Here is a 17,172-nt window from a genome sequence, read left to right on the forward strand (position 1 = left end):
TGGAGGGGGCAGTTGTGGGGTTTGGGGGGCAGGACGGGGGGCAGGAGAGCGGAGGCCGCGGTGTCTCCCATCCCACACCGTCTCCGCCACGCCGCTCCCTGCGCTCCAGCCCCAGGCCGCGTGGGGCCGGCGGGTGCTGCGCAGAGCTGGGCCGTGTGGCGTGAGCCTGCTTCTGCCGTGGCGGCAGCACGACGTTTGGGGCAGATCGTGGTCCCTCTCTTCATTTCCATTCACGTCGCTAAATTGCATTAATAATACTTATTATTAGCTAATTCTAATAGCTCTTTCACAAGGTAAAGCTTATTGACATTGTTCACAACTTTATTAGCAGTCGGTCTCTCTCTTACTTTTAAGCCAAGAAAATTTCAAACCAAGAAGAAAGCCAGTAAAAACAAATCATGCATTTAAAATACACCACGGTGTCTGGGAAAGAGCAACTTCAAAGCAGTTGTGCATTTGTTCTGCTTTTTTATAGGTTTATATGTCTATTTTTACAGAATCCATTATTTCTGGAATCAGAGGAAGCTTGTAAACCTAGATTGTAGATCACAAATACTCACGCAGTTTAGCACTTCAAGACTAATAACCATGCTGTGCCCTACTGTAGGTAACTCCTGTTACTTTATAAACGTCCACAGATTCACCTAGTGTGCAGGTCCTGCAGAGAATAGGCAAAATCTAACCCCGATGCACAGCCAAGCTGCCTTGCCCACATTCCTCATATTGCCACCCCTTCTGTAGCGAGTCACAACAGATATTAAGACTGGTGTGAACAAAGTGTGTGTGTGTGTGTGTGTGCGTGTGTGAAAGCACCAGAAGAAAGAACACATCAAAGGTTAAAAGAACAGCCTATACTGATAATGAAAAACACCGTTTCCAGCCAGTCACCCTGAGGAGTTGTTGCTTCTCCCAAGGCCAGAAGGCATTCTGCAAAGACCTCGCTGGCAGAAGACCTTGCACTCCCACCGACAGGATGGCGGCAGCGTATCACATATGACATTCCTTTTTCGATTAGCCCAGCGGGAGGATAATAGTAAAATACCACTCCTAACTAATGTGAAAGACCTGTCCAGAAATGAGTTTGACAGTGCCGATGAAGAAAAACACGAGAGGCCTGATGAGGACTTGAAAGTTGGTGTCTCTCATCATCCGTGTTGCACACAAGYGATCCCAGCTTGAACACGCTTGAATATGTATGTCTTGGTGTTTGCGAGTGTGAGAGTGGGAGCATGTAAAACCAACTTGCTTTGAGATTTTGTATAATAAAATCACCTTCTCCTTCCGTAAGATCTTGCACTGAGCTTTGTTGCCACTGGTTTTCTACACTTCCACCATCACCGCTGCAGGTTTGAGGACCAGTTCACCTGTATAAATGCYGATTTTGGTCCCGACCTCGGCATGTTTTTTCGTGTTGGCTGATAAATAGACCCTTTACAAATTTCTATGAAAACCCAGGAGTCAGATCTCCTTCAGCAGATTTCAGTGGCGGGGGAGGCTCGGTGCCAACCCGACTCCCTGCACCAGTTCCTAGAGCCAGCGACGCACTGAGGGGTGAGGTGGCATCGCATCCACCCACCCACCCACCCACCCGCCAGGCTCTCCGGTTTAAACGGCTGCTTGCAAATTCAAAGCTGGATAAGAACGAAGACAACTTTTGGCACAAGCCTTAATCACGTTTCTTGATCCGTTGCAAGTTGGCTTACCACACCTCACTTAGCTCTCCGTGCAGGAGTGAACTTGACAGACCATTGAATTAAATCTCGAACCGCCCCTGTGAGAGAAAACTATATTATCCTTGTTTGGATACCCATGGGATTTGGATATCCGTGTGGAAATCACGATACGAAGTGTGAGGGCTCTGATTCAGCAAGGCATAYGCTAACTTTAGGAATTTAAGAAACTATGACTCTGTAGCTTTCTTTAAACTAAGCAGCTGTTTCTGCGCTGAAGCAGGATTCAAGTGATTTTGCCAAGGTCATGAAAAGAGTCAGCAGCAAAATTAAGAGCAGAATGAAATCTGAGGCTTCTCAGGACTTTGGCTGTACAGTCTTGGTAAAATCATCCATTCCTTCACCAAAACAGCCATTATCTGTACCGGGGGAAACAGACTCCAAAACACAGCGACTGAGCAAACTGTTTGTGCTGGCGGCTGCAAAAAGCCGTCACACGCAGGGGCATGGCAAGGGCGAGAGGTGCGCGTTGATGTTGGTGGCCTGACAAGTGCCCATCTGGCCAAATGGCTGAGAGTGGCCAAAAGCACAAATATCAACAGAAAATATCTTTTAGGGGGCTGGCACCCCCCAGCACACCACAGCCCCGGCCGGTGCCCGGGGCCTTGGCTGCTCTCCCGCCCTGCCGCCACCAGCCAGGGATCAGAGGTGGGAGCTGCASCCGGCAAGCTCAGACTGGGAGCAGAAAGGAGGTCACCACGTTGCACCRCAGCGACACGAGACAGCAGCGCGGGCTGGAGGCAGAGGGAGGAGGAGAAGCGTGAAGGAAAATTACAGCCAGCTTATTTTACCCRCATGCACCAGAACTGATAAAATTGCAGGGCCAGTATTCACCTTGTGCACTGGGTTTCCACTAAAAGCATTTGAAAGTGCAGGGGAAAAACAGGGTAGGAAACAACTAATTTTATCAGTCACCCTAATTCTGACACACAGGCAAGAATACCGACGTCTCCTCTATATTTTCCAGTCAAAAATTAAGGGTTATCTCTTAAGGCGAGTTTGGATAGTAGGATCTGCTGAGCACAGCCAAGTTACAGGCGTTAGCTGGAAGGAATATTAGGATGTAATCCAGAATAGTCGAGAGCAATCTTTATAGGGAAACTCTGGCTCAAGGTTGTAACTTTAGAAATTATTAAAGTACTCTGAATAACGTGACTAAGATTGAAAAAATAATTCTAACACTGCAACTTTCTGATGAAACACAAATACCCCGTGCTCTCAGAGTGGCATGCAAATCTACCATCTGCCACTGCTGTGCACCACTGCTTAAAAGCATGGTAGAAAATTATCATCTTCATCACATCAAGATGCAAGATAGGAGGTTTGAAAAAAGATGTGCTGGGACAACACCCCTGTCTCTAAAAAGGCTACTGAATTACACCAAGGGGAAGATTAATTTACTTCTAGGAAAGCTGGCTGGTGTTTCCTGGTTTGCATTTAGAAATAGGTACTGTTTACAACTCAGAGAATGAATGATGAAACCCTGTGTTTTTGTTTTTTTTTTTTTGTCGAGCACTGGTCAGCAGTAGCTTTCCTGTTCTGCATGTGAATGATACAGGCTCTCAAAGGGAGCATTCATGTGAAAAGCAGAAAAACAGAGTGCAAAGTGGGCAGCACGTAGCAGGCCTGGCTGCCTCTCCAGCGGAGGTAAATCATGTGACTCCAAATTTGAAAACAACATTTTTCTTTTTAAATTGTTTTTATGAAGTTTTCTGGCAACTCTATCAATGTGGCATTATACTTTCGGATAATGAGGTGGCGACCGTATGAGGCATATTAAAGAGGGTGTTTTTCCCCTTTTTGAAACTATTGTGGATAAGCACCGTTTCCAATGCCAGCCGTGCAGTGGGTCTCCTCTCCTGATCCAGGTTTGCATAACAGCGCAAAGGCATAACACCAGTATGAACTCCAGCAAGCAACAGGGTATTTCCAAAGTCCAGAAAATGCTGCTGCCCTCTCAGACAATGAGCTCGCAAAACCCCAAACTCATCCCCCAGCAGTATAAAGTACTGTTCTTTCAGGCTGGTGTAAACCTGACCAAGCAAAACAGGAAAAAGTGTACCCTAATATACCATTATAGACTGATAAAATTGTAAATATAGGAAAATTCAAGCTTCTCTCTAAATATGTATTATTTGGGCTATAAATATTATTTTACATCTCTAATTATGGTATTGACTTTTGTGTAAGTCTAATATGGTTGAATTATGCTGCTTGTTAAAGCTGTAACTCAGAATTTGCTGGATTTGAAACTTTTAAGATTGAAATCATAACTTTGCTGTACCTTTTTAATGTTCATTTTCCTTAGTTTAGACAGTATGATTCTGTACAGACTGGAAACCAGTCACTTAGATGCACACAGTGATTGTATTCAAGTGCAGAACTGGTTCTCAGAGCCTGGCCTGGCACCTGCCCTTGGGCATGAATCTTTTTGCAGAGATTAGGACTTTCTTGGGATGTTTTTAAGGTCATCTATGACAAATCAATAGCATCTGGTGCTGTTTTTCCCTCTTCGATTTTTGAGTTGCAAAAATAACACTTTGCAGTTGCTTTATTATCTAGGAAAGTCAATGCAGGTGTAAAGGATGGACACATGGAGTCACCGCTGCCTTGCAGACACAAGCATCGTTTGAGATTTAAAAGCTTTCCCGCAGCTTGTGGGAGGATGTAGCTCAGCAAAAGGAGACCAGCCCATCAGCGAAGCAGAGGAGATGAGAACAGCTCTGTGTCCTCCCCAGTGGCCGACGCAAGGCTGGAGATGCTGTGGCAATGCTAAGTAGCACTACCGTCCGGCGGCCGATTTCCCAAGAACGTGGCTACCTGAAATGCTCGGTGACACAGGTTTCTCGCCCTGCTGCATCGCCTGCAGCACAGCCGTAGTATCAGCAGCAAGCGTGAGTGCTTTCCACACCCCATCTTGCCAAATCACTTCTGCCCTGGCTTCGGTAGRCCAGCTCCAGAGGTTCAAAGGTCCAAGCCTGCTGCTCCAGAGATGAGAGCTCAGCACCGTGCATGCCAAGGGAAACCAGGCTGCTGACGCCTTCCCAGGACTTTGCACCTCTAGTGATGCTTTTGTTTCTTCCCACTCTCTCCTTGGCTCGTCCCAGCACTAAATCCCATTCTGCTGAAGGATCTCTCCTAGAGGGATCCTCTGCCACATCATTTGGGGAATTACTCTGGTATTTCCCTGTCAGTCAGAGAAAATCCTGCATGACGGGTTTCCAGAACGTTTTTTTGAACAAATCAGGGTATTGATGTGAGCAGGAAGGGGCTTCTTTGGCATTCGGTGTAAATCCGTCTCATCCTACACATCGTACATAAAGATTGCTGACTGTCCAGGCATTGCTGCAACACCCTGGCAGCGCCTGTACAGCAGTGCAGCAAAAGGTGCTGGTGTGCAGCAGCCAAAGGGGCCRGGACCAGTGTCACTTTACTCAAGAGCCAGTTCATTTTGGTAGTCGAAGCAAGGATCTCCCTAACGAGCACAAGGTTATCGAGGTCACCATCCTCCCTGATGTGGGGCAATGGAGTTGCTTGATGACTGCTCATGCCCTGTGAGCAGCGTTTTGTATTTCCTAGGTCCTGGGGGAATATATCTATATCATAAAACAGCTGGCGCCAGTTGTTGGCTTTCTAGGCAAAGACGAGAAGGCGGACTATACGGAGAAGCTGGCCTTGATAACAGAATGAGGATCTTTAACCACCCAGGAGTTGGCAAAGACATCAAATATAACTGAAAATTCATGGTGTCCTTATCTGACTGGCAGGGATCCTCCTGTTCGCTCTCCCCTGTTGAGATCCTAAACCCTGAAAAATGCTCAGCTATCTAACAGTGGGGGGCTCGGTAACACGTTGTCAAAAATAATCGTCTCCGGCCCTCCGAGGAGGATAGCTGTAAGGCTCGCAGGAGCAGGGAGGAATAAGCAATGCTGACTACACACCTGATTATTTTTTGAAATGAAGCAGGCGGAGAAGATTGAGCCTGTCTGAGCAGCAGCAAAAAGCTGTTGCTGTTTTGAGCGGCTTTTCTCCTTTCTCCCCTCCAGGTTTGCTCCTCTCCCTTGGAGAAGCTGCCTCCAGGAGCTGGAGCCAGGAGAGCAGACTGAGCACTTCGCACCCATTTCCATGCAAAATGAGCTCAGTTCCCGCCAGGCCGGGCGGTCCGGGCACTGCTCAGCCCCTCGGACCGGGAGGGATTGCTCAGGAGCTGCGCCCGGCTCCTGCCTCCCCCTGAAAGCAGCGGCCGAGGGCAGCGTTCCGACCAGGGCCACCGTTTGCGACATTTCTGGCCTGTGCAGGGCTGTGAAGTCATCAAGGAGGATATCGCATCCTCTTAGCGTATGCATTTATAGTGAGGGGGCTGGTGTTTTGCAAGCTCAGACAAGTGTCTGCTCAGCACCCCAGGGGATTACTCATCAGCCTTCTCTCAGCTTCTAATTCTGAAAATTAGCAAGTGGGGAAAAAAAAATTAATATGCCCAAGGTAACGATACTTGGAAACTTCAGGTCACGTTTCAGCCAGGGGAGGAGGAGAGCAGTTTGAACAGGTGAGTTTGAAGTCTGTGGGAACCTGAAGGAGGCAAAGGGAAGGGAAGAAAAAAATAACGTACACTGGGAAGCACTGGAGGGGTTCGAGGCAAGGAGCAAGAGGGCAGAAGGAGAGCTAAGGAGGAGAGGGGAGGCTGCTGGTACGTCTGGAGACCCCTTTCCTCGGGGAAGGGTCTGCAGGCTCCTGCGCTTGGTAACTCCTCGACCCACCGCTCCTCTGCCCTCCGGCTGGAGATGGCACCCGGAGCAGGTGGGAATGTGGACGTCACCGCGYGGGGGGAGAAAGCAAGTCCTTTTGTATCGCAGCCAAAACTTCACGCATCCTCACCCCCTTCCTCCCCTTGGGGGCTGCAATTCTGCCCTCATTAGACCTCCAAGTAATTCCCATTAACATTTATGAGAGTTTCATGATTAAAAGAGGCATCAGCCCTTTCATCTTCCAGACGTGCCCGAACACACCTCGCCCAGCCCCAAAACCACCCGTTGCTGTGGGGGAGCTCCTGCCAGGGGACACTGGCCATCCTGCTTCTGCTTGCGCCGGCCCAGCCGGAAAAGCCATTCCTGCCGAAAACGCACCCCAGAAACCAAGGAAAACAAGAGCACTGTTTCCTACTAGGGTCAGCAAGGAGTTTGCAGGGTCAAACTCATCCCAATGGAGCCAATTGCTTGGGTGATACCCAGCACGATATTGATCCAGTATTTTTTCTTTTTCCTTCTCTCCCTCATTAAGAACAAATGATAGCAACAGTGTTAATCACCATCCTCTCCATGCTTCTTTTCAAGGGAGGAGATAATATTGGTATCTAATCTGCAGATAAGAAATATGGAACAAATTCAAAGTCACTTGCCCAGAGCCATGGAACAAGTCCCTGGCAGAGCCAGGCTCAGAAACCAGGACTTTCGAGTCACAGCCCTATGTGCAGCCTGCTGGATTGCAAKGCAGATCCCAAGCAACCCACATCAAAGCACTATGCGGAGTTATGAAAGCATTGCATTATTGCATGCAGTGCAATTCCTTTTTAATGAAAATCTGCTAATATCCTTATGACAGCGAGCAGGCTCTCATTAAAAGGATCTTTTTATTGCTATAGGCTTTACCACAGGCTAGCAAGGCCCACCAAGGAGTGTGTTTACGCAAGGCGCTAGCCCAGGCCGTGTCTTTGCTGATGCCTGAGCTAGCTAAGCACCGGCTCGGATATGTCTTCACAGTCCTGCAATCGCTGCTCTCATCAAGGTGTAGACACAAATTTGCCACCAAGACTGGCAGCCTCTTTCTGAGTGACTGAGGAGGTAAAACAGACTATAGACTTAAGTCTTGCTTTTCAGCCAAACGAGAACAGCTTTTTGCTAATGATTGCTGCCTTCACCAAGCATTCGCTAGTATTTCCTGGGAAAATAAAGAAGCCTCCGTAGTATGATGTCACCCGGCAGTTCTAGTTTCACTGCCGAGTGGTTTCCGAGGCCGTTGGCTTGGCGTATGCACGTTCAGAAACGGGAGCGGCGGGGAGAGGGGGAGAGGGGCCGGCGTTCGGGGCCGGCGGAGAGGTGAGTCATCCTCGTCCTCCTCCGCCAAAGGGCTGGCGAGCGCCGGCAAAACAAAACGACGCCAGCACCTCCTTCCYGTGGGTTAAACGCTGTCGTTTATTATCAGCCAGTAATAATCTCGGGTACCTGTCAAACAAAAGTCTAGTCTGCTTTCTAAGCAGCAGTCTTCTCGATGGCTTCCTGATGGTTTTCAGCAGTTAGAGCGCATCGCTTGCTTGCGAGGCTCGGGTTGCATTTATACACCCAAAGCCTGCGGTGTGAAAGGCTGGTCCCGGTGGGTGCAGCACCGTCCACCCTCCACCAGCTCAGCCCGGCTGCCCGCCGCACTCCTTCCCAGCAGCCGGCACACACAGGCCAGCCGGAGCGGGAACTGCATCCCCGCGTATCCGGAAAAATACACCCTGCGCAGGGAGCCTGCCGACGCTGCGGAGGAAGCCAGCGCTGCTGCCGGCGGGGAATTCGCTTTGCTGCTCGCCATGGCGTGAACGGCATCAATCCCCAGCACAAGCAGCAAGCACGAGCCCCTCCRCCAACCTGGTCCTCCTCTGGCCAAGCTGTGCCGATAAATCCTTCCCCCGGGCGACYGGGATGCCGACCGGCCGCTCGGGCCCGTGCTGCGCTCGCCGGAGGGCTGTGCTCTCCGGCTAAACCAGCCAGAAGCCTTGTTAGCGGCGAGGAGCGTCGGGGGAACGTACCCTGGGGAAGCTGCYGCGCTGAGATGACTCATATTGCGGGGACTGAGCGTGCTGCAAGAAATCACGGACACCGGAGATGTTAGCTGTGGAAGCGAAAGCAGCTTCGTCGTCTGTTGTTGCATGACCACGGGGTGACTAGAGCCACGTGTCTTCAACCCAGGCCAGGGCTGGGGCACAGGGACAACAGGGGTCACCCATCAGCGCCTCGGCAGCTGGATGTTGCCCGTTCCTTCGCACTTACCTGGCACCATCGTCTGAGTCATCGCCAGCTGCCGTCACAAGCCCTGATACCAACCCGTGGTTTTTAGCAATCACCTCTAGTCATTTAGGTGCCAGAGGTGCCTGTCACCGGGGCAGGTGCCTCTGTGTCTAAGACACCTTCCYGAAGATTATTTATAATCTCCTTCCTGCTTTTCCTGGAGAGCCCCRCATCTTTCCATGCATTGCAGCAGCAATAACCTCCCAGCCCCGTTTGACACTGTTCTGTCCTGTAAATCAGGAGCCTTGAAACTAGCCTGGGGGCTGTGCTCCCAGCAAAGTCCTGCACCACGCGGATGGCAGAAGTAGGAATAAATCCCCCACCGAGGGTCGGGACGGCTCTAACCAAGCCGCGCTTGCCATCTGCCAGGGGTCTGCAGGTTGTGGCTGGCAATGGCCCGGCCCCTGGGTTTCCACCTGCAAGCACCTGCCTGCTCTGTATCCGCCACGAGCAGCCGCGCGGCGGCCGGGCAGGACGCTTTCGGGGCAGGTGCCTGGGCAGGAGCCGCCGGCAAGCCGGCGTTTGGAAGGGAGCCCGCACACAGCCCCGGCCAGCGGGAGCCCCGGCTGCGCCTGCAGCACCGAGCGCCTCGCTGACTCACCCGCTTCCATTCGCCCAGCAGTCTCGGGGTGATCCCGCAGCTCCGACCGCCACGGATGCGCCTAGGGACGGAGTCGGTAATTGCATGCACGGGACAGAGCCACCGAGAGACAGAGCGCTCACATGGTAAAGGTCTGCAGATAATTGCCACGGAGGGATCCTGTTCGTTTTACTCGGCTCAGAGYGCTCTGGGCAGCAACGTCAGGCTTATTTAAAAGACGGGGAAACCCCAGGCTCCCCCAGCCAAGGCGCAGCACTATCCACAAGGCAAAGCAGGGCTCGCGGGGCCTCGAAACGGCTGCTGGATACCAGCGGCAGCTCTCCGCGCGGCCCGGGAGGCGCTGGGCTGGCTCTCTAGCACGCAGCCCTTCTCCRGAGCTCATTTCCCCGCCGCGGGCTGCCCCGGAGGCGTCCCTCGGGACGTCCCTCGGGATGCGGGCCCCATTTACAGCCCCCGTGCTCCATTGACTCCAGGCCATTGCCCAAGATTTATCCCCAAATAATTCTTGGTTTCAAWCAGAACAAAACAGGAGTAATACGGCAATAAACCAGTCTTCCCACTTCAGACTTGCCCTCTTCCATGCTCCAGCCGGGGATTTGTCTGGCCCTTCCCGGTGGAGGTGAGGGCACCACTTCCCCTCCCCTGGTGGGAGCACTGCTCCTTCCTTTGCCAGGCGCAGGACGGGCGTCCGCCAGCAGTGCCTCCACTTGCACCCTGTTATTTACTGGCTTCGGCAGCCCGACGCCTCTCTGTTCCCACCGGGCTGGAAGAGTTTCCCTGGGCACGTGGAATGGCACATTGCCGCGACGGTTCGCCTGCCCGGGCAAAGCTCGGCTTGTTATCCCGGGAGCAAAGCAYGTGCGGGACCCCGAGGAGACGAGACGCCCCCCTTTCTGCCCGGTCGACACGGGACAGCTCTAACGCACATCGCTCTAGCCGGGGCGAGCAAGTCGCGATTCACTAGGCGCTGCAAAGAGAAGTGCCGAGGCAGGGACAACGCCGCAACAGAAATCCGCGGGTGCGCACACAGGCAGATCAGGCGCGCGGGGTAACTTTTGCACGGGGTGATGCGTGGGGATGTGGGTGGCATCATGCACGAGTAGGTGGGCGGTCTGTAAGCACCTGGGTGCTGCAGCGCCTCTGCACACGTCCCTCGCCGTGTCCGTGTTTTCCTGCTTCCAGGCGATGAGGTCAGGGCAATCATGTGCGAGCAAGGCATGCCGCGGAGGGCGACTAACGCCCTCGGCATACACCTGATACCCGGCAAGGAAACTCGCAGAGGCACCTCTGCGCTTCGGCGGCGCGTCATTCCCCTGACCTTGCATCCGTCAGACCGCGGCGCTGAAAAGCTGTTCCCAAGCGTGGCGCGGGGGCGAGCCGGTGTTTGCCAGCAGAGCTCTCTTTATAGCAGCTTGGGGCCTGATTTAGCTGCGGCAACAGCACCCAGACATCCTGCTGAGGTCTGGCTGCGGGGCTGAGGAGTTCCTCCGAGCCTGCTTTGCCTAGCAGTCTCCTCCTGAAGCTCGCACGCGGTCGCCGGCTGCATATCTGCAAACGGGCATTTTCACGCACTTCCCCTCTTTTCTGCAAGTGAGAGCTCCCTTTGCTGCCTCCGCCTTCCCTCTCTACGTCTCGGCAAAGCGGGAGCCTGCTCCTGGCTCTAGAGATGCCAGTGGGCAGATGTGTTTAGCAGCATGAGTTGTGGAGGAGAAAGGGGGCAAACAGGATTTCAGCCTGTCCGTACCAGAACTAGAGCTGCTCTCCGGAGCCGCCCGCCGGCCTCGCTGTGCCCGAGCCCCTGCAAAGCAGCCGGGGCATGGCGCGGCCCCCCGAGCGGCCCAGGTTTCCCCTGCAAATGCACACGGGCCCTGCACCCRGCGAGCGCCCGCCTCCGTCCTGCACACCGCCGGCACCCGCTCTTGMCCCCCACGCCGGCGCTGCCGCCGGCCACCCCGCGCGGGACCCAAGCGTGCTGCTGCCTGCGCCGCTGCCTGCACTGCTGCCGGGGTAAGCGAGACGAGGAAGGGGCCCGCAGGCGCTGCCTGCCCGCGGCTTTCACGTGCGCATCCCCCACCRCGAGCCGGCTCGGATGCAGGAGAGGCAGAGGCAGCCCGCTGGCACCCTTCCCCAGCAGGGCGCYGAGCAAGCTCCCAACAAGCCTAGACAGCCGGCAAGCAAAAATACTACGGGGCCCGGCGTTTGGGCTGGGCTGGCGTCGCCTTCGAGAGGCCCGCGCTAGCCGGCACCCRAGGCCGAAGCCCGGCTGGGATAAAACCCCGAGCAGCTTGTGCCGCACTGGCTCCGCGAGGGTTGGCGATGGCGCAGGGCCGGGCCACTCGCCCGCCGTGCACGTGGCGCTCGCAGGCGGCAGCAGCGCGGTCCCCAGAAAGTGTCGGCGCGCTGGAGGGTTTTCCAAGCCTGCAGACGCCTCCCGGCCGCGAGGCAGATCCTCCCTGCCGGCGGTGATTGCTTCTGTTTCAGGAAGCAAATGTCCATAACTGATTTCACACCTTCCACCCCAAATCCTTGGAGCTCTTTTGGGTAGGTGAACAGAGTCGCCAAATATCCCATCTGCGCCCAGCAGCCAGAGGCCGCAGGACGGGTTGCCCGGACTCACGGTGGYGACACCGATCTCCTGCCTCCCTCCTCTTCCGTGCATGTGTGCAAAACCAGTTACGTTGCTCGCAGAAATTCATTCACACGCATGGGAGGAAGTAACGCAGCCGGGAGCGCGGCGGGGAGCCGGCGGAGGCGCGCGAGGCACCGCGGGGATGTGGGAGCTGCCGGCTCGGGCGCTGGCGGGGCAGTGCGATGCTCTGGCCGGGCCAGTCCTGCCTGTCACTGCTGCCACTCGCGGGGAGGGTGTCGGAGCGCCGGGACGGGGCCTGGGGCAGGCACCGTGTCCCTGGCACCACGGCGGGTGCCCGCTCCAGCAGCAGCAAGGGGCTGTGAGCTCCCGCAGCTGTGSGTAGCTGGGGCTATCGCGCCTCCCYGGGACGTCGGAGGGGCTCAGCACCTTTACGCAGGTAAAGGACCGGCTGCGGCAGGCGCTTAGCCCCCTTCCCCTGGAAACAGTGCTCGTGTGGCAACTCATGTCATCTGCGTGACGAGAGCTGACTGTTCTCTGCACCCGCGCGTTATGCTCCCCCCGTTCAGCGTTGCTGTGGGTTGATGCAGGCGGCTGCCACCCGTGCCACGAGTGCCCTCGTTCTCTGCGCGGGCGAGGTGCTGCCGCAGCCCCCCCGCCGCCCCCGCACGGGCCGCGGGGAAGGGGCAGCAGGGCCGGGCCGAGGGCCAGGGCACAGGGAAGGGGCAGCCGGGCGAGGGGGGATGAATCAGCAGCGCCCGGGGCAGGTGCCCGGCCGCGCCGTGTGCAGGCGGCGAGGGGCGGAGGTTTTGCACTCGCTCCCTCCCGGCCAGCGATAAATAGGAGGCGGCGGCGAGTCGCGGCTCAGCTTCGCATCGCAGCTCACAGCGCCGCCGCCGCCAGCTCCCGCCCAGGCACCATGGACTCCCAGGACTGCCCCTGCGCCACGGGTAAGCGACCCCCCCCCCGCCACCCCCCCCCCCCCGGCCGCCCCGGGGCCCGGGCCCGGCGGGCAGGCGCGCCGCAGCCCTCGCCGCGGCTGTGTGCGCACCCCGCTGCCCGCCCGGCACCTCTCGGCAGCTCCGCTTCTCCCTTCTGCGCCTTTCAGGTGGCACCTGCACCTGCGGGGACAACTGCAAATGTAAAAACTGCAAGTGCACGTCGTGCAAGAAAGGTAAGCGGGTCGCAGGGCCCCGAGGGCACCGGCGCGTCCTCTCTTCGGCAAAGGTACAAATGCAAAGTTTGGAAACGTTTGCGGTTTTCTCGCTACGCATCCCTAGCCATGCTGAAGCAGGCTCCAGAGTCTCTTTTCCAGAGACTAGTTTGTTCCTCTTCTATCCCCCCGCCCCCAAACAAACAGGGAAGGACTTCCCTTAACCAGCGCAAGCCACCCAGCATAACCCAGATATCAGTGTATTACTTGCCCCCGCTGACACCGGAGGCTTGGTGCAAGGTGACATCCCCAGCGTGCAGCTGAGCTCCCCGAGGAAACCTGCACACGGACTTCTCCTGTTCGCCTCCACACCGGTCCCATGGTTTGGAGCAGCTCTGTCCAAGCCACGCTCACTCCCCTCTCCCGCACAAGACTGTGCCGAAGGATTTGCAGAACTGCTTGAGGGGCTAGTTTGGATCCCTCAGGGAGCCCATGCCTTCCCGCTGCCTCTCCCAGGCCAGCCCGGCGGGTACCTGGATGTCAAAGACACCCCAGGAGAGGAAGCTGAAGGTGGGGAGGATGCTCTTCCCCGGAGAGCAAGACCCACGAGGGTTGGGGAGGTGAGAGGAGGAACGGGGGTGCTGAGAGATGCCCAGAGCAGCAGGTTAGGGACAGGAGAAGGAGAGACATCCTGTTTTTTACCACCCTTAAATTGCCTAGTCTAGGCTTGTAACCAAGGTCTGATGTGGTTCCTGTTTAAACACACCCCAGCGCGATCCCACGGGAACATTCCTGACCTATTTTTATCCCGACTCCAGGCTGCTGTTCCTGTTGTCCCGCTGGATGTGCCAAGTGTGCCCAGGGCTGCGTCTGCAAAGGGCCGCCGGCCACCAAGTGCAGCTGCTGCAAATAGGGGTCCGCGGGCAGCCCGCCTGTCACCGAAATCTGTATATGTGGAAACCTGAAGAAGAATAACCTTATTGTGTGTTTTTTTATATATGTTCAGATATCTTTAATATTTGTCCTGTGTGACATGTAATAAGCTTCCTAAATAAAGTTACATGTATATAAATACCTACAAGCAACCTGTCGCTGGTGACTCTGTCGGACGAGGCAGTTTTCCCCTTGCCTTTCACCCCAGGGAGCGGGAGAGCTGTGGATATACGGGGGGGTCTCGGCACAGAGCTCAGGGCAGCCAGGTCCTCGTGGACCCCGTTGGCTTGTGCAGGCAGTGGGTCTCATTTTGCCCCTTTTTCTCCAAACCCAACCTTGAACCTACCCTCCCAAATAGCAGCACATACTCCTGCGTCTTCAGAGCAGGGTTATTTTCTCTCTATGTACTTTTTTTCCCCCCTGTTGTTACTCAAAGGCAAATCCCATGCTCTTTCCTCCACCAGAAAGCATCAGGGCTAATGAGCACCTCTTCAATACAGACATCCATCAGCAGTGTAAGGAACGCTGCAGCCGTGCCCATTTCCCAGGGGAACGTCTCTACGACAGGCTACAGGTGTCGCAGCAGCAGGACGAGTTCGTTTTCCCTTCTGGCAGTTTAGTTTAGCTGCGAGAGCCATGGTCGTCTTTCCCTGCCCGGACCGCCGGCCTGGTGGGGGATTTTCCATGGGCCGCCAGGGTTTCTAGGCCCTCTCCGAGCTGCTGCTGCCCGGTGCGGCCATGTCCCTGGCACCGCGCCGCTTCGCAGGGATGCGCAAGGGCTCTCGCGCATCCCGGGGCTTTGCAAACGCAGCTTGCCACGGCCGGGCCTCTTGGCGGCTGCGAGAGCTTTCCTGAGCCGGCAGCAGGAAGGCAGAGGGATTCGGCGCGGCAGAGACCGTCCCTGCCCGCCGGCCGCCTGCAGCGCCCTTCCCTCTCGGATCCCCCCGGCTCCCTTAGCTGCGCCCTTGCGGGATGCTCTGCCCCGTCCCCAGGCCCTGACGTCTTCCCCTCCTTCCTCCCGCTCGAGCCCGGGCTGGYGCGGTGCCGCCGGCAGGCGCCTGCGCTGCGCCGCGAGGTCGGGCTGCGATCAGCGAATGGTGACAACAGGCGGGAGCTGGGGGCCTCGCACCGAGCTCAGTAACGCCGCTTAGCAGCGACGGGGCGCCGCTGCTTACCGGGCTCTGCCGGCGGGGTTTGCGGTTTAAYGGCGTGCCGCGCGGAGAAACGTGGAGAAACGCCTCCTTCTGTTCGCCCCGAGCCCACCGTCTGCCGACTCCATCCCAACCCCGGCGCCTGCGGCAGGAGGAGCGCTGAGCGCCCGCCACGCGTTATATCCCGTCTGCCCGTTTGCCCCATAGCCAGCGCTTGGCATCCCGCTCTGGCTCTTCCCTGGCGTTTCGGAATCCCGGGACACAGGGATGCTCCCGGCACCCACGGGATGCAGTGCCAGCACCCTCGCTCCCTGCTCCTCTGTGCTTTGGGGGGTGACGCAGCCACGTGCGGGCAGGTCCYGAGGCGGCTGCCTTTGGAGACGCGGGCCCCGGGAGGAAGAGTGCGATGGACCCAGCCCGCCGCGGTTTCTCCGCTCGCTTTAGGGCTGCTGGGAAACCAGCCGCGCTGCTGCGGAGCGGGATGCTCCCATGCCACCACCGCRCTGCCCTCCCCGCYGAGCCCCGGGGCCGCGGCGGCGCTCGGCCCCTCCCGCCGAGCCCCCGCTGCTGTCGGGGCCACGGCACGGGCAGCCGTGCCAATCTGCTCGCTAACAGCCGAGCTTTCACCGCCGGGAGCGAAATCCTCCGGAATCGCCTCTTCCTTCCGGCGCCTGGCACATGCCTGCACCCCGGCATTTCCGCAAACCCACGGCAYGGGGGAGGCACAGCTCATCTCTCCCGTAATCTTCCCCACTGTGGAGGGAGTTAGTTATTCAGGAGAAACTCTCGGATTGGGAAACAGGCTGCTCTCCTGTCCTGCTTCCAGGAAAACGCTGGCGAGCAGCGCAGGGAGGTTGCACACAGCAGCGCACGTGTGCCACTGTCCCGGGCAGGAGGAACTGCCAGCACTGTTGCTGGCCGGAGGGACGAGGTGTCCACGGGCTGCGGGCCCTCGGGAACTGCTGTCCGGATGCAATCCCTCCTTCTGGGCAGCGGCTCGCGATTCCTGGAAAGCCGCTGTGTTTGCAGCACCTGCCTCTGCCCCGTCCCCGGCTGCGTCAGCTGCCTGTACCCCCCGCCCCTGTTTTGCAGCCGCCGGGACAAACTGTGCTGCAGCAGCGGTGACTTGGTTGCTGAGAAATCCTTCCGCTCTGTGGCATTTTGCCACTGCCTTGCTGCCTGTGGCGTTTGGGGCCGTCATGCCACCCCCAAACTTTCTTTCTAAATGACTCACCCAAATTAGCGGTAGGTGCATTATCCCCGGATACAAGTACCGGGCRCGGGGGAATTGGTCCTGTGCCCCACTTTTAAAGATCGTTTCCCCCTGGGGAAGGTGCTCGTACCTTGAATTCGCCTTCCCCGCGGACACCCGCTGTCCCCTCCCGCCCCACTTTTGGAAGTGCCACCAACTGGGCGCCCCCCTTCCTGGCCACGAGGTACGAAATGCACCGAGTTTGTCTGACACGAACCGCCAGCCGCAGGCAGGGAAACACCCCTTCCTGACGGGCAGGCAGGGCGCTGCCCTCAGCAGGCRGCTTGTTCATTCAAATATCGATAGTCCTTATATAGATATAAATGTGCATTGCATATATGCACACGTTGCATGTTTACGCGTGTTGGTATGTTTGACATAAGTACATGTACCTCAAGACGTACAGCAGCCCCAAGCAAGGCTGGTGCGCGAGGGGTGCGGGAGGGACGGCGGGACCCAGGCCCCGGCTTTGCGGGGTGCGGGACCAGCGACCCCCYGCGCCAGCGCTCCCGGCCCCCGGCCTCCCGCAGCAACGCACGGCTGGGCCGGACTCGGGACAACTTCCCCAAAGGCACCCGCGGAGACAAGCGGATTCTCCGCAGCCGGAGCGCAGCCTGTCGGACGGGGGCTTTGGCAGGCGAGGAGCCAAGGCGGGGAGGGGAGCAGGGAGGTTTCGGCACGCAGCGAGTAATTTCGCGAGGCGTGCGGGGGGGTGTGGG

The 17,172-nt window shown here is 56.8% G+C and overlaps 1 protein-coding gene across 1 annotated transcript; it reads left to right on the plus strand.

Moving 5' to 3' along the window:
• Window positions 1-12,845: 12,845 nt before the first annotated feature.
• On the plus strand, window positions 12,846-14,184 carry LOC112973916 (metallothionein-1). The gene is made up of 3 exons (XM_026082335.1): window positions 12,846-12,914; window positions 13,073-13,138; window positions 13,936-14,184. The coding sequence occupies exons 1-3, from the start codon at window positions 12,884-12,886 to the stop codon at window positions 14,028-14,030; spliced, it is 192 nt and encodes a 63-aa protein (XP_025938120.1). The 5' UTR covers window positions 12,846-12,883; the 3' UTR covers window positions 14,031-14,184.
• The last annotated feature ends 2,988 nt before the right edge of the window (window positions 14,185-17,172 follow it).

Source organism: Apteryx rowi, unplaced genomic scaffold (genome assembly GCF_003343035.1).
Source record: "Apteryx rowi isolate R43461 unplaced genomic scaffold, aptRow1 scaffold_572, whole genome shotgun sequence".
Lineage (NCBI taxonomy): Eukaryota > Metazoa > Chordata > Aves > Apterygiformes > Apterygidae > Apteryx > Apteryx rowi.

What these genes read in the sequence shown, in the direction of transcription:
- LOC112973916 (XM_026082335.1), top strand. Translation starts at nt 12,884, where the DNA reads ATGGACTCCCAGGACTGCCCCTGCGCCACGG. An exon ending in GGACTGCCCCTGCGCCACGG is followed by an intron (nt 12,915 to 13,072) that starts GTAAGCGACCCC and finishes TGCGCCTTTCAG; the next exon opens with GTGGCACCTGCACCTGCGGG. An exon ending in GTGCACGTCGTGCAAGAAAG is followed by an intron (nt 13,139 to 13,935) that starts GTAAGCGGGTCG and finishes TCCCGACTCCAG; the next exon opens with GCTGCTGTTCCTGTTGTCCC.